Source organism: Macrobrachium rosenbergii, chromosome 14 (assembly GCF_040412425.1).
Source record: "Macrobrachium rosenbergii isolate ZJJX-2024 chromosome 14, ASM4041242v1, whole genome shotgun sequence".
Taxonomy (NCBI): domain Eukaryota; kingdom Metazoa; phylum Arthropoda; class Malacostraca; order Decapoda; family Palaemonidae; genus Macrobrachium; species Macrobrachium rosenbergii.
The window spans coordinates 34,453,110-34,469,883 of record NC_089754.1 but is presented as its reverse complement, the minus strand read 5'-3'; the positions used below and the strand labels follow the sequence as shown (position 1 = coordinate 34,469,883).

Below are 16,774 nucleotides of genomic sequence, written 5' to 3'. Positions count from 1 at the left end.
TTGTGTGTATGTATTAAGTGTGCTCTAGTGTGTGTGTAATTTTGAACAGCCTTTATAGATTTCCAATGACTAATGTTTGAACGTAATTCAGTTCTAGCCGTTCAGTGCTTTCATTAATTTATTTGATTTTCCATAGAATTCCCTGATGATGTGATTATGAATCACGAAACGTAGGAAGCAATAAAGGAAGTGTGAATTTCCAGAGTATTCCTGCCATTGACTACAATTTATGTATGTGCATCGAATCTGCCAGATTTGTGAGATATATATGTATGTGTGTGTGCGTGTATGTATGTATGTTTGTATGTATACATACACGTATGTATATATATATATATATATATATATATATATATATATATATATATATATATATATATATATATATATATATATATATATATATATATATATATATATATATATATATATATATATATATACTGTATATATTTGTGTGTGCGCGTGCGTGCGTGTATGTGTACAAGTGTGTATGAAAATTTAAATGCTTCAGAGTTGTCCTGGAGGCATCACAATGTTCAAATTGCTATGCTTACGAAACGTTTTTGAACATTTTAATGCATCAAACTTATTTTGGGGAGGTAGTAGCATTTGAACTGTGTTTTTGCTCGTAGTTTTTGTTAGGTTTTGGAAACTTCAGGGAAGATGGAGTGACAAATGAAAGTGCGAATGACAGTAGGGATGGAGTTATGTAACTGGTTAACTTATATAGATATTAGGCACGCATAAATTATGTGGCTTTTTGTGTTATGTGAGGAAAGGTCAACCACAGAACGTTTGAGGTTAATCTTTTTAAGCGGAAACAACCAATATAAACATGTATATATATAAAATATTGAGAAATAGGTTGCTTTAAATTCAACTGGTTCTTTCACTTATCTGAGTCTTGTATAGAAATACTTCTCACAATCTGTGACGCGTTCGGACAGTCAGTCATCAGTACCAGCCCTCAATGAGATGGTGACACAAACAGATCACTCAGAGGTCACTGGCCTTCTGTTTACAGTCATAGATTGTCTGCCCCCTAATAAAGCCGCACAGGCGTTGTTTTTGTTTTTGCATGGCTGAGGGAAGTTGAAAGTTAGCCATAAAAGTGACATGTTAGCGGATATTTGGAGCCGCTTCCAGCAAAGGTGTACGCATGATAATGGTCTTTTCATTATGAGACCTTAGAGCAGAAATTCGTTAAGAATGCCTGTTCCGTCTTAAGTCACTGGTGAGTTGCAACAAAAGATTCGATATTCTGTAAACGGAAGAATATATAACGTCTTCCCTCTTAAAACTGTATTTTTTTTTTAATGTTATGGTGTTAACCGTATCTTTTAAGGTTTAATATTTTGTATCTTGGGATGCAGTATTTTTTTTTTTTTTTGACAGGCACATAAAAATGGCGTGCAGTTACGTATTTTGCTGAAGAGAACAAACTTGATTCGCTGGATAGAGGTGGCTCCAGAGTTAAGGAGAGAGTTGCCTTTGCCAAATTCATCCTTTAACAGTTTAACTGATAAAAGATGGATTTATATACATATATATATATATATATATATAAAAATATATATATATATATATATATATATATATATATATATATATATATATATATATATATATATATATATATATATATTATAGTGAAAGGGGGAAGAAACTAATTTGATGAGTTAGGTGTTCCGTTGTCTTTGCGTTCCTGTGATGGAAACATTTTATATATTTTATTCAAAATATTCCTAGGTTAGCTTTGTTCCAACATCTTAATTGCAGCCAAAAGCATCTCATCATATTGTTAGATTAAGACAATCGTCATGGAATCTTGCTTTTTGAATAATGTAAACAATATCAGTAAAAAATGATAATTTAGTCTTGGCAAGTTACCACATTTCATACATGGAAAATAAACTTCCATACTCAGAGAAACCAATTTTAATACTTTTATGAGTTTACTAACGCTTACTGAAAACATACACTAAGTATTGATTCTACGAGTTCATAGGGTAAACGGCAAAAAGGAAGATTGCCATTTGTTTATAATGTATTAGCCGTGACATTCTCTCTCTCTCTCTCTCTCTCTCTCTCTCTCTCTCTCTCTCTCTCTCTCTCTCTCTCTCTCTCTCTCTCTCTCTGTCCAAGCCTCCAAGGAATGCACCGATACCGTTCGATAGTCATGAAACTTTCCAGATCGAATTTTGTGAAATATAAAGTTAGAATTTTTTTTAGAATCCGGTATTGATTTGAAATACGTAAGTACATAATTTTGGAAACAAGATGAACGTTTCAAGATTAATCAGACGAAATATTACGTAATTATTTATGAAATATAGATGTGGAGAGACTAGTCAAGAGTAGGAGTGATTAAATAAGGAATTGACTGAAATAGATCATTGCTCTGAAATTATTAATGAGTGTATTCGGTGACTCTCAGAAGCTTCCTTCCTGGACTCTCTCTCTCTCTCTCTCTCTCTCTCTCTCTCTCTCTCTCTCTCTCTCTCTCTCTCTCTCTCATGCGCACAAATGCACGCATGTTGATAGACTCCCAACTGTTTTAAAAATTTGGTACCTCCGCAAGGTGTTCCTAAATCCGATAAATTTCACGTTAATGTTATGTTTACGTTCGTGAAGCTTATCATGCATTGTCTTTATAATAAATATTAGCAATTGTGCTTTCGCGAATATATTGCCCATAAGCTCTTCATTTTGTTTCATAATGTAAAAATATGCAGGCAAACTCCTTTTTTTATAATGCTTACTGGATGTAAGTATTACAAAATTATTCTCACTTCGTATAAATTGATTGTTCATTTATTCGGTTCAGTCTTCACGATAGTACTGCTAAAACTCGTTTTCAAGATCATTCAAGGTCATGCAGTGGGTCATACGGCCATGAGGGGTACCTACTAATTTTGTCACCTGTGTAATGTAATTTCAACATTCAGTCAGATTTGCAACGTAGATTACTTAATAACCTCATTACTTCTGGGTTTTTACTAACGTCAGTCTTTTCGCCAAGGTTTGCCTCAGTGGAGTCTGTAATGTTTTACTAAGGATAACTAGTAGAGTCTTATTTTCCCATGATTGACTTGTGTTCATTACCGTTAGTGGAAGTAATTCATTTTTCGTAATGATTTATTTTCTACGGCTAACATCGGCCATGGAAATTTTTATAGGGTTGGCACTTCTTAGCCGCTATCTGTTTTGCTTTCGTCAGTTTCGACAGGATGTCGGTGTTACCGAACACAAACACGCATATATAGTAATCTTTTAAGTAAAAATATGTGTATATATTAAATATATTTAAATATATACATATATATATATATATATATATATATATATATATATATATATATATATATATATAAAATCATGAAGTTACAAAATGTTGTTTAATATCATATTCACGCTACTTCGGGAATATCCCCGATGGGGAAGTACCGATCCATTTATCACTTATAAATTCCCGTCAGTGATAATTCCCCATCAGGGAGATTCCCGAAGTAGGGTGAATTTGATATTAAACAACATTTGTAGCTTCATGATTGTATACAAATCACGGTGTGATAAAATTATATATATATATATATATATATATATATATATATATATATATATATATATATATATATATATATATATATATATATATATATATACTGTATATATATACTGTATATCTATGATATATATTTATGATTTATCAGCACAGTAGCTACACAGCTGTAGAATCTGTACGAACTCTTACACAGTTGTAGACCCAATACAGACACCTACAGCTACACCTACACACTCGACGTAATCGACATCGATAGGAGTCCCCCGTGTTAATCAGTCTTGAGCCGAACGAGAAACCCGTCGCAGTCAGCCCAACTGAGAAACACCACTTAATTGAATGGCACATCAGGTGTCGTGAAAGGCTTCAGTAACCCTCTCGTGACAGTGAATTCTGAGCTTAATTAATTCCTGTGTAATTATGTCGTTTCGATTATTTGAACTGATTAATTGTGCTTTGAAGCTGTGCTATCGAGTGCTGAAATAGTGCTTTGAAGCTGTGCTTATAGAGTGCTTTATACTTACGAGTATCTTGTACTTAGTTTATGTGACTGCTGAATAGGTAAACATTCGGTGGTTCAGTTTAGGTCACCTCAGGTCACAATGGTGTTTGGGGTCACAAGAGGTCATCCCAGGGCACAAAGATTCAAGATCATGAGAGGTCATCCTTGGGGGAAAAGGATCATCACAGGTCAAAAGAAATTACCAAAATAATTTGCCATTCCATTGACGTGCTGTTTGCTAAATAGGTCAACATCACCTGGTTCAGTTTAGGTCACCTGAGGTCATCTTATTTCACAAATTGTGTCCAAGATCACGAGAAGTCATCCTAGGCCACAAAAGATCATCACAGGTCACAAGAAATGACCAAGATAACTCGGTACAGTAACAAATACTGTTTTTGTTTTGTAGGTAAAAATTATGTGGTTCAGTTTAGGTCACCTGAGGTCATGTGAGGTCACAAATGGTGTTCAGAACGACAAGAAGTCATCCTAGGGCACAAAGGATCGTCACAGGTCACAAGAAATGACCAAGATAACTCGGTACAGTAACGGATACTGCTTTTGTTTTGTTGGTAAAAATTATGTGGTTCAATTTAGGTCACCTGAGGTCATCTAAGGTCACAAATGGTGTACAAAGTCACGAGAGGTCGTCCTAGGCCACAGAAGATCATCATAGGTCACAAGAAGTGACCAAGATAACTTGCTAAAGTATTTTGTTTACGCAATACTGTTTTTGTTTTGGAGGTCAACGTTTGATGGTTCAGTTTAGGTCACCTGAGGTCATCTGAGGTCACAAATGGTGTTCAGGGTCACGAGCTGTTATCCTAGGCCACAAAAGATCATCACAGGTCACAAGAAATTCCCAAAATTACCTGCTACAGTATTTCGTTTACGCAACACCAATTATGTCCCCACCAACGGACAAACAACAAACGACTCAGACTATGGACAAACAACAAACAAAAGAAGCATGACAACGAAACAAACGCAACAAACGGAACATAGACAGGGTATGAGGACGATGGCGTCACTTCCTATCGGAGTTTGTATTACCTTAAGTTGATCAATATTAGTTCGTTAGGATGTTTTTGTTCCCTCACAGCTGATGCCTTGAGGAACGTCGTGTGCCAGTACGTCTTGTCTCGCCTAGCTTTTGCCACAGCCGAAGGTTGCTTTGGATGGTGTTCGGAATTGTGATCTGTCTTTGACGGTAGTAAGAGATGTGTTTAAGGTTAAGTGATTGATTTTATACGAGCAAACGTACACACACACACACACACACACACAATATATATATATACACATATATATATATATATATATATATATATATATATATATATATATATATATATAATATATATATATATATATATACATATATATATATATATATATATATATATATATATATATATATATATATATATATATATAATATATATATATTTATATATCTATACATACATATATATATATATATATATATATATATATATATATATATATATATATATATATAAATCTATACACACATATATATATATGTGTGTGTTTCAGTATGTTTGTTTGTTTGTGTAGGTGTGCGTGTATGCATAAAAATAGGTCTGTATGTATGTATGTATGTATATATATATATATATATATATATATATATATATATATTTATATATATATACATGTTTTATATAAATATATATATATATATTATATATGTATATTTATATATATATAGTGTTTTTGTAAAGATTGTTATATATAGAAGTATAAATTCAAACACAAACGTACTTATATAGGTATTGTGTGCCATTATATGTAAATATTTATGGTTATTCAATATATAACAATCGTAGCAATTTGCAGTATGAATTGACTCAAATAATTAATATCTCGCTATTGATTCGTCATATTTTTTGTGCGAAACATTATAATCTCACTAATAACCACTGACATTTCAGATACGTCATCACTTGTCAGAGTTTGACGCAAATAAAAACGTTCGTCACCTTTAAGGTTTTTTCTGGACCTGAATATCTTTTGAGTTTTCATTAGCCTCCTTTTTTACCTCATTTTTATTCATCTTCGAAGTTAAAAGTAGCATAATTAACCTAGGTCCTGAATTAACCCAACACTTTTTAAACTTCGAACTGGATTGACTTTAAGCCGTAATGACTTTAGCAACTTTTTATAGACTATTAACGTTGACATTTGAGATTCGTATCTCTGCTTAATAGTGAAACTCACGGCTGACAATTTCCACTTCTCGAACAAGTTTATAAAATGTGACCCTGTTGTTAGGCAACAATGATATTCGAATACTTCGGTTTATAGTACCTTTTGGAAAATCTATTCCAGAAACACTAGTTTGAAATGTAAAGGAGAACTGTGTATATTTGTATATTCCACTAGGTCTCATTAAAATTCATGAGACTGTTGGGTACCGTCGCGGGCTTGGTAGAGGAGATTTTGGCTGTCCAAAAGACTTACAATTAATGTTTTAATTATTGTGTACAAATATACGGTGTATATATATACATATATGTAATAAATGTATTTGTTTTTATGCATATACATATGTATGTGTGTGTGTTTGTGTGTGAAGTGAGTGACTGCCTGCCTGCCTGCCTGCCTGCGTGCTTTTAATAGTCTTCCTTTTCTCTCATAAGAGAAGAATAGAAGTTTGCTGAGCAATAAAGGAACACATATCACACTCGTTAATCAGAAACTACGAAAACTCAGACCAAAACATTTCGGTATTCTTGTATCGAACTCAAGAGTCATTGGGAGCGTCATCGATTACGTCATTTATTAAACAACCAGGATATTACTGCACAAACCTGCCGCTCTGCTTAATTAAAAGATGAGAGATTACAATTGAAGTCATTTACACTTGCCGACGTACTAGTTCATTGACATATCCTCATTATGCTAGTGTGTCTTTTACGTTGCTGTGTTTTTTCAGTTTGTTTTGATTGTATTTTCTTAGAAGTGGTCATACAAGAGGCATCAGTAGTTTTTGTCATCAATTGGAACCTAAGAATCTTTCTTAATCATTTGCAAACGCCCTGCTGCCTTCCATGCTCCAGATAGTAATTCCGAACTTCCTATAACAATCAGCGGCTAACATTCTTCCAACATCCATATCAATATTCATTGATCAGGCTTCCGGGTTGCCTTTTACACTCTCGTCCCCAGTTGCTCTCAACTTTCTCCTGTTGCAAACATTTCCAGACACTTTTCCCAGATTGATCAGGTTGCCTTAACAGTTCCCGATCTTTTGCCAAATTGATCAGATTACCTTAGCAAATCCCGATCTTTTGACAAATTGATCAGGTTACCTTAACAATTCCCGATCATTACTGCATCATCTGCAAACGTTAGCCATTTTACACTGCACTTATTCATTTTTTTCTACAATTTTACATCCAAGTTTAATTTCCTTTCCCATGCTTCTTTCACCACTCCATCCAAAAGGTTAACGTTCATGAAGACATAACTCACCTTTGTCTTTAGACCCTCTTTTACACCAAAACCAGTCACCATTTAAATACAGACATACGTAACAAACCCTAGTGAGCCACTTAATCACACTTTCACGACCTTTCCGCAGCATCTCTCTCTTGTACTCCGTCAACTCATGGCGTCTTTTTCATTCCTTAACCTCTTAGTGCCCTCCTTACACCTTCAACCGTAACTTCAGCACAGTTTCTAAAACTCTCACAAACATTTTTCCTCCTTCGTGACTAAGCTCTGCATCTCTTCTATTTTCCATTGTCAGTAAATCTCTGAATACTCTTTCCATCAACTCAGGACTTTATTAACTTCAGAGAGTATCTCTTCACGTGCACAGTTTATTACGAGATCCCAATCCGGAAAAACACTTAGGATGGTGAAGATGGTTTTATCTCAGCTCGAGTAAAATGCACCTGAGGTTGCAAGATGTGTATGTATGCGGTGAAACATGTATATTTCTTTCTTCTTAACATATTTGGCAGAGTTTTGACTTAACTTTTAGTATCTAATGTGGATTAAGATTTCCCTTCTGGATTCACGGCTCGTAGTAATAAATTGTCAGGACTTTGAAAAGTTAGTGGCCATTGTGGTGTTTATATATATATATATATATATATATATATATATATATATATATATATATATATATATATATATATATATATATATATATATATATTATATAATATATATAATATATATTATATATATATATATATATATATATATATATATATTTATAAACGCCACAATCCCGCAGTAGGCCAAGTAGATCCCCTTCATTCATCACGGTTTATTGCCTGTGTCCGGCCCAGTTCTCTCTCTCTCTCTCTCTCTCTCTCTCTCTCTCTCTCTCTCTCTCTCTCTCTCTCTCTCTCTCTGATACAGCAGCAGCAGCAGCCCTACCTTACAATAACAGGTTTTTTTCTCAACTTCCTCGTCATTAGATAACCCTAATGCTGACGTCCTCTCAAACCGAATTTCGTGATGTCACTGCCGCCCGTATGTCCATCAACTCTCACGGGGCTGTTTTGTTGTTTTTCCTCACAGTGCTGTCTTTAAATTGGGCAACGATAAATGGCTGATTTTTTTTTTACGTTGAGAGAGAGAGAGAGAGAGAGAATTTTTTCAATACATGACAACAATGGTATGGAAATATTTTTCAACCCAACGTTAAGCTACGAGATTTACAAGATATCTGCAATGGTTTTTATCCATGACAACAATGGTATGGAAATATTTTTCAACCTCTCTCTCTCTCTCTCTCTCTCTCTCTCTCGTTCTCTCAGTTTCTACGGAATTTAAACAAGATATCTGCATGCCATGGTTTTAATCCATGGGAAACTCTCTCTCTCTCTCTCTCTCTCTCTCTCTCTCTCTCTCTCTCTCTCTCTCTCTCTCTCTCTCTCTCTCTCTCAGTTTCTGTTGCTTCAGTGGAATGGGAAGGTTGGGAAACGAAGATGTCTACATGCCATGGTTTCAATTATTGGTAAAATTCTCTCTCTCTCTCTCTCTCTCTCTCTCTCTCTCTCTCTCTCTCTCTCTCTCTCTCTCTCTCTCTCTCTCTCGGCTTCTGTTTTACTGGAATGGGAGGTTGGGATACAATATGCCTGGCACGGTTTTCGTATCATAGAAGAATTCTCTCTCTCTCTCTCTCTCTCTCTCTCTCTCTCTCTCTCTCTCTCTCTCTCTCTTCTCTCTCTCTCTCTCTCAGCTTCTGTTTTACTGGAATGTTGAGGTTGGGAGACAAGATGTCTGCATGCTATGGTTTTCATGTATTAGAAATCTCTCTCTCTCTCTCTCTCTCTCTCTCTCTCTCTCTCTCTCTCTCTGTTTATGTTTCACTGTAATTGGGAGGTTGGGATACAAGATGCCTACATGCCATGGTTGGAAAACTCTCTCTCTCTCTCTCTCTCTCTCTCTCTCTCTCTCTCTCTCTCTCTCTCTCTCTCTCTCTCTCTCTCTCTCTCAGGAAAATTTGAACAAACGAGTCACAAGCATGAAACCAACATACACAGATGCCTTACCACCCTGTGGGATCCCTGGCGCGAGTTCATAGAAGTGCCTAGACTTTAGGTGGCAAGTGATGGAGGTCATACTGGTATTTTCTGGTATTCCTGGTAGCTCCTGGTAGCTCCTGGTGTTTCTGCGAACCTGTGTTGTCTTTCAGGAACTCCATTCGAACGATCTGTTTTCCTCTCATTGATGAGGTGTTGCTTTGCTTTCGTTGTTTGTAGAATCCCAAATTTTATTTTCTTTTTTCTGCTTTTGTTTTAGGGTAAAATTGACTGGTTGAAATGTCGGAAGTCTTTTGCATTTTATGGGTTATTTTCTCACCATTTTAACTTTCTGTGTCATGCTAGAGAAGTATCTTGAGATAACGATGAATCATTGATGTTTTATTACAAATAATACATCAGAGATTCACTATTACCTCACTGTAACAGTGAATCTGGTATTGTAGTACAAGTAATACATCAAGCATTCACTGTTAGCTCCCTGTGACGGTGGTTCTGATGTTCTCATACAAATAATGCATCAAAGATTCACTGTTCTCTTTCTAACGGTGAATCTTTGATGTTGTCTTACAAATAATACATCGAAGATTCAGTGTTATCTCTGTAACAGCGAATCCTTGATGTTGTCCTACAGATAATACATCAACGATTCACTGTTGCAGAGAGGAACAGTGAATCTTGGGTGTTTTATTACAAATAATACATCGAAGATTCAGTGTTATCTCTCTCTGTAACAGTGAATCCTTGATGATGTCCTACAAATAATACATCAAAGATTCACAGTTATAGAGAGGTACAGTGAATCATGGGTGTTTTATTACAAATAATACATCGAAGATTCAGTGTTATTTCTCTGTAACAGTGAATCCTTGATGTTGTCCTACATATAATACATCAAAGATTCACTGTTATAGAGAGGTACAGTGAATCTTGGGTGTTTTATTACAAATAATACATCGATGATTCAGTGTTCTCTCTCTCTAACAGTGAATCTTTGATGTGTTATTATAATTCACATCTAAAACATAGAAGATTTACTGTTATCTCTGTAACAGTGACTCTTTGTTGTTTTACAAATGCACATCTAAAACATCAAAGATTCACTGTTCTTTCTCTGCACTGCTACCTCTCTATAACAATTTATCTTGGATGTTTTATTACAAATTCCAAATACGCATCTGTCATTCTTACTGAATTCAGTTTAATAAAAGACCATCGCCAGTATGAGTTTCCCTAATTTTTAAATAACTACCCCACACGGGGCCGTTGGAATTTCTTCATTTCTGAGCCTCTCTTACAACTAACTCCGTCCCTCCCTCCCCTCCCCCGTCCAATTGATACTCTCATTGTGTGGTCCTATTGGGTACACACGTACCTACTGGCCTTTTAGTCCTTTGCCAAGTTTTATCAGTAAGGTTATGTGTATATATTTTTGCTATGCATTGCCTGTGGAGTGACCTTCGTTGTTTGTTGTATACAGGGTGTTTTTTTTCAGTATCCTGTGTATGGTATATCGGGGATTTTAAGTGTAATTTTCTGGTGGTTTGTGAGATATTTGTCAAGGTATTTTTCTTTCTCTGTCGTGGAGGGAGCCTGTTTGTAAGTTTCTGTATTCATTATCAAGAGTTTCTAGATATGTAGGTTCAGTGGTGACTTTTATCAGATATTGTTTATTTACCTTGTGTATGTTGCTGGGTGTATGTGTGTGTGTGTGTCTGTAGCAGAATGAACATTATCTGTTTTTGTAAACAGTGTGTGTTTTTCACGGTAGCAAGAGTATGATAAGCAAGTTTTATTAGATATTTTATACAGCACGGAGCCTTGCCAATTATTGTAAACAATGTGTCTATTCCCTGTACCAAGAGTAACATGGTCGTTGCCAAAATCCAGATTATTGTATAACTATTTTTTACAGTAAATGCAATAAATACAATAGATATTATTTATAAAATATATATTTTGGGTTGTAGCCATGGTAACCCAGTTGTCCGCCCGTCCGCCTCTCTCTCTCTCTCTCTCTCTCTCTCTCTCTCTCTCTCTCTCTCTCTCTCTCTCTCTCTCTCACACAGGACCCATCCTTTTTCTCGGTCGCTGCCTGTCGCAGATCTGTTTGGCATAGTTCATCTGGGTTATTTTTATTCAAAAGATAGGCTGCCTTTGAGTACATGCCATTTGTTATAAGTGTCGCAATTGTTTATTTGTTAATTGTTGTTATCATTTGTTGTCTGTTAGAATACAGAGAATAAATGGAAATTAGAATTACACGCATACACTTTATATTTATATATATATATATATATATATATATATATATATATATATATATATATATATATATATATATATATATATATATATATATAATATATGTATGAATATATAAAATCATGCATGATTTAATAGTATAATCAGTTTAGAGTGGGTGTTCATAACGTTTACTTTTTTGCCTTGCCTTTCTAGGTGCAGTATCTTTGATCGCCTGGTCTGTTCTTGATTTTAAATCACATTCATTTGAACATCATGCGTTACTGTATTTGTTGCTTGAGATTGCGTTTCTGCTCCTCATTGTAGTCCTTCATCTCTTAAAGCCTTCAGATTAACTGACCAGGTGTTTCTAGCAAGGATAGTTTTATAGTAAATATTGTATCGAGTAGCGAGTATATTTCATACTTTTCTGCATTGCAGTGATGTCGCGCAAGGGAGTACCTGGATATCTTAATTTCTGTCACCACTTTAAGGCTAATTTGTGACGCTGGTTCTTGGAATGAAATTAACCATTTAAGGCTCATGGGTCCCCAATTTGGAGACAAGATGCCGGACGCTGACTTACAGTTTCTGCTCCCTGAATCCATGCATACCTGCGATTAACTCCAGACATTTCCTTTCATGAAGGCGAATTGACCACTCATTTCCTCTCATCTTTCACACGTGGAGTGCTTACGGGAAAAGTGTTCCACGTCAGTCTAGTAACTACTTGTGAATGGAATGTTATTTATTATTCTAAGAATGATCGCAGACTGAAGCGTTATTTTTTGTACTGAAAGATATTAAAAGAAAAGAAGTCTTATCGCTTGACGGTTGTGTTTTAGAGATGATAATGATTTGGGAAATAGAGGTGGTCAGCTTAGGAGATCTTGCAGGAAAGGCCGTAAATATTTGTTACCAATTTTGAAAGACGTGGGTCCGTAAACAGGTGGCTTTCAAAGGTTTTAATGGGTAAGATAGGCAATGTCAAACCCGTAGATTCCTAGTATTCGACCTAGATTCCTAGTATTCGACGAGGTCACAATTTAAATAATCCATATAAATAATGATTAAGAAACTTATTAATCCTTGGATGATATGAAAATGAAGTTCTTTCAAGAAGGTAGAGGTTACGTTCTTCATTTTTCCGAGTAAAATTTTATTTAATGACTTCAAGGAAGGACAGTTCTGATAGATGCAATCAACGTCATTCATTGTCATTTACTCTTAATTTACTGCATCACTGTGTGACTGGCAACATCGTAGTTTGGCTTCTCTTCCTGATGAATTCGTGTTTTTTTGAATTTTTTATATTATATATATATATATATATATATATATATATATATATATATATATATATATATATATATATATATATATATGTGTGTGTGTGTGTGTGTGTGTGTTTTTTTTTTTTTTTTTTGTCGACATGACTGGCGTGACTTCCGCTAACCCGCATTTCCTATCAAACGGATACGTTTGAAAAAACGAAATAATCTTTGTCGTTTTACGTTGATTATAGCAGAATGTATTTTCAGAATAGGCGGAAACGTGTATGAACTGATATATCAGACAGGTCCATAAATATCCGTATGTGTGCGTGTTGTGTAGACAAGGACATTTTACGTGAATAGAATAAATACATGCTCTGCCATCTCAATAAGCAAAACCTCTCTGATACGATCTTTCCTTCCTCCCCAACAGACATGAAATTGTTATCCGCCGTTGTGAGATGGTCTCTGGGCCTGACAGCGCTATTTCCTCTGGCATATGCAGCCAAAGAAAAAGGTAAGGACTTTTTTGTAACTTTTTTTTTTGTCGTCATTCGGTAAACGACTGTTGTCGGCTCGTGTACGCGTCACGCAAGTCGATTTCGACAAATTGCCTCAATTGCTTGCGTCCTTGACTTCCTTTCTGCAATCGTAGTAATTTTATATTCCTGTCTTTCTTTTATGGTTCGTTATTCATTTTTCCTCTGCGTTTTTTTTGTCATTATTCCCCCTTTTATGCGCGTCTTTTTTTTTTTACTTCTGCCTATTTACGTACTTAAGAATTGGTCTCGTTTAGAAAGTCATGCAACTGGAATTGAAACTTGAATTTGTAAATTTCTGTGTCATTTCTTTGTCGTGCGTCCTATGATTTAAGGTAGTGCATTTGCAAACATGTGAGGAAATTGGTTTGCTTTTTTTGCTGTTTGAAACAGATGTCTGAAGTTTACTATGGGGAAAGATTCTCATTTCATTGTAATCTTTAATGGCTTTATTTTCATCTATCGTTTTGCTTGAAATCGTGTGTCACGTGTATTAATGTATTCGTATTTCACTCGTTTATACGTGTCCGCTTGTGTATATACATCGGTGGTTTTATCTAGGTAGATAGCCTGGTTGCAGAGGTGTTGGAATCGAATGCTTTTAATTCCTAAGACCCAAGAATTTGATGAAAGTTTTGGAATTTTTTATTTTTATTTTTATTTCAAGGCAGGTGCCTCTAAGAGTCAAGATTTAATTGTGAGCGGGAACTTTCATTAAAGCCAAATATGAGACTATGTGCACTTGGCTGAGCACCTGAATTAGGAAGTTTTTCCAGTTTCCAGGATGGAATAGAATATTCCTTTTCTTCATTTCCATTCATTTACCCTCTCTGTGTGCGCTTTTGAGGTAACCCTGCCGGAGAGGATTTAATCCCCCCTTCCCCCCATCGACCTAAGGTGATGTATACACCATGAACAGGAAGTATTGCTTCAAAATAAATGCTGACGAAAAATTTTTTTCTTTTTGAATTCGAACCGCTGACCATTGAAGCAGCAGGTCAGCATTAGTCCAACTTGGGCCCATTGGCAAGATGGATTTAAACGCGCCCACTCAAAGCTGGTGGGCCCGGGGGAGGGGAGAGACCATGAGACCATGTAGGGGGTGCAGTGGTACCCGTTATGATTCCATGCATGTGCAATTCCATATTCGGTTACTTTCCTTCTTGTTCCCTCTGCAGTAGAATGGACTAAACATCGACTTACTTCTTCATTATTGACATAATGATAGCAAAGTCAAGCAATTTTTGGGTTTGGTCAGTTTTTAGGTGGGTGACCAACCAAGGAATACCAGACCCTCCTGCCACGTAACCCACTTGACTGACCTTGGGGACAGAAAAATTTGGTTAGAAACAACATCTTAACCCATAGCTGAGAAACAGAAGGAGAAAGACTTCTGGAGCCATTCTCTGCAAGGGAAGGAAAGGAATACGAGTACAGCATCACTGTGACTCAGTGATACAGCGCTGAACTTGTGTTAGTAAGGTCCATAGTTTGATCCTGGTCTGCTGCTCACCAGCCGACCCCAGCTATGAATGTGTCAGTTAGCATCAGTAGGCATTTATGATACTTGCAACCTCATCCATTAGTTAAGAGGGCATTGTGGCTATTAGAATTACACACATATATATATATATATATATATATATATATATATATATATATATATATATATATATATATATATATATATATATATATATATATATATATATAATATATATGTGTGTGTGTGTACACCAAACTCTGTTGACTCCCATCTCTCTCTCTCTCCCCAGCCTGTGGTTCTTAGTATAATGCACTGGAAAATGCATATCTCAATTAAGATGACATGATATAAAATTACTTTCAGTGTCTCCCAAGACACTCTTAACACCACCTGCTTGTCAACTGGAGAAGCGGGACATGGCGTGGTCATTAAATGATTATCATTTTATCTTTCGTGTCAGTTGAGGGAATGACAGTGTGCTTTGTTTTGCTTGCAACTTTATCGTGCTTGTAGAAGTGGAAATGTTTACGTTATTATCATTACTAGGAATATTTTTGTGCAGTTGCAGTAGTGATAGTGGAAAAGAGAAGATAAAAGTTATAAATGGAAACAGAGCATTTGTTAAACGAAAGATTGTCTAGGGGTATGGGAAAGCTGCAATGATAATTTTTGCAGTCGATTTTTTTTACTTAATTGTTTAAGGGCGTGGGAAAGCTGCAGTGATAATTTTTGCAGTTGATTTTTTTACTTAATTGTTTAAGGGTGTGGGAAAGCTGCAGTGATAATTTTTGCAGTTGATTTTTTTACTTATTTGTTTAAGGGTATGGGAAAGCTGCAATGATAATTTTTGCAGTTTTTTTTTTACTTGAAACGCCATGTAGTTAATCCTTATTTGAGTATTGCAGTAATTTGGTGCGAGTTGATCGGTTTATGTGTATGTGCATGAATTTTTGTTGTTGTAAATCTGTTATCACCGGGCTTTCTTCAAACGTCGAGTGATTCTCTCTCTCTCTCTCTCTCTCTCTCTCTCTCTCTCTCTCTCTCTCTCTCTCTCTCTCTCTCAGGATGAAAAAATACCTGGATGTGTTGATTAAACAACTGTTGTGGTCACATTCAGGGTTTAAAAAGGATTTGAGGCTAGCAACCCCATCCCGCAAAACTTACTGAGAACTGAAATATTAACACTTCCCGAAGCCACTTCCTGTCAAGTGAAAAACGAGTAATATATAAATATATATATATATATATATATATATATATATATATATATATATATATATATATGTGTGTGTGTGTGTGTGTGTGTGTGTGTGTGTGTGTGTGTGTGTGTGTGTAAGCACAGTCTTAGCACACTCCCAGTGTTTAGAGCTGTTGTAGTGATATAAGCCGAAATACTTGGCTTTTCAGAGTTCATTTTTATCTTTTGGGGACATTTGTATATGTTCAGTCTCATTTCTCATTACATAAGAGTATTTTGACAGTCTTTTCTCAGGAGACTCATTTTGAACTCGATAGTTACGTCAATTGTGGGAAAATCAATAGTTGGGATCTTTGATAACTGACATCACGGTATAAATGCATCTGCATATCTTATTGTTCTTGAGTGCTTTATGAAAGAGTACGAGTACTTAAG

General features: G+C 35.5%; 1 protein-coding gene across 3 annotated transcripts in view; it reads left to right on the top strand.

Annotated features, from left to right (window-relative positions):
- Window positions 1-16,774, top strand: part of LOC136845910 (uncharacterized) — a 60,859-nt gene that overhangs the window by 18,700 nt on the left and 25,385 nt on the right. For all 3 annotated transcript variants that reach the window (XM_067116393.1, XM_067116394.1, XM_067116392.1), the window contains one exon: window positions 13,550-13,633. In XM_067116393.1, the coding sequence (XP_066972494.1) occupies window positions 13,550-13,633 (84 nt within the window). The remainder of the gene's footprint in view (window positions 1-13,549; window positions 13,634-16,774) is intronic.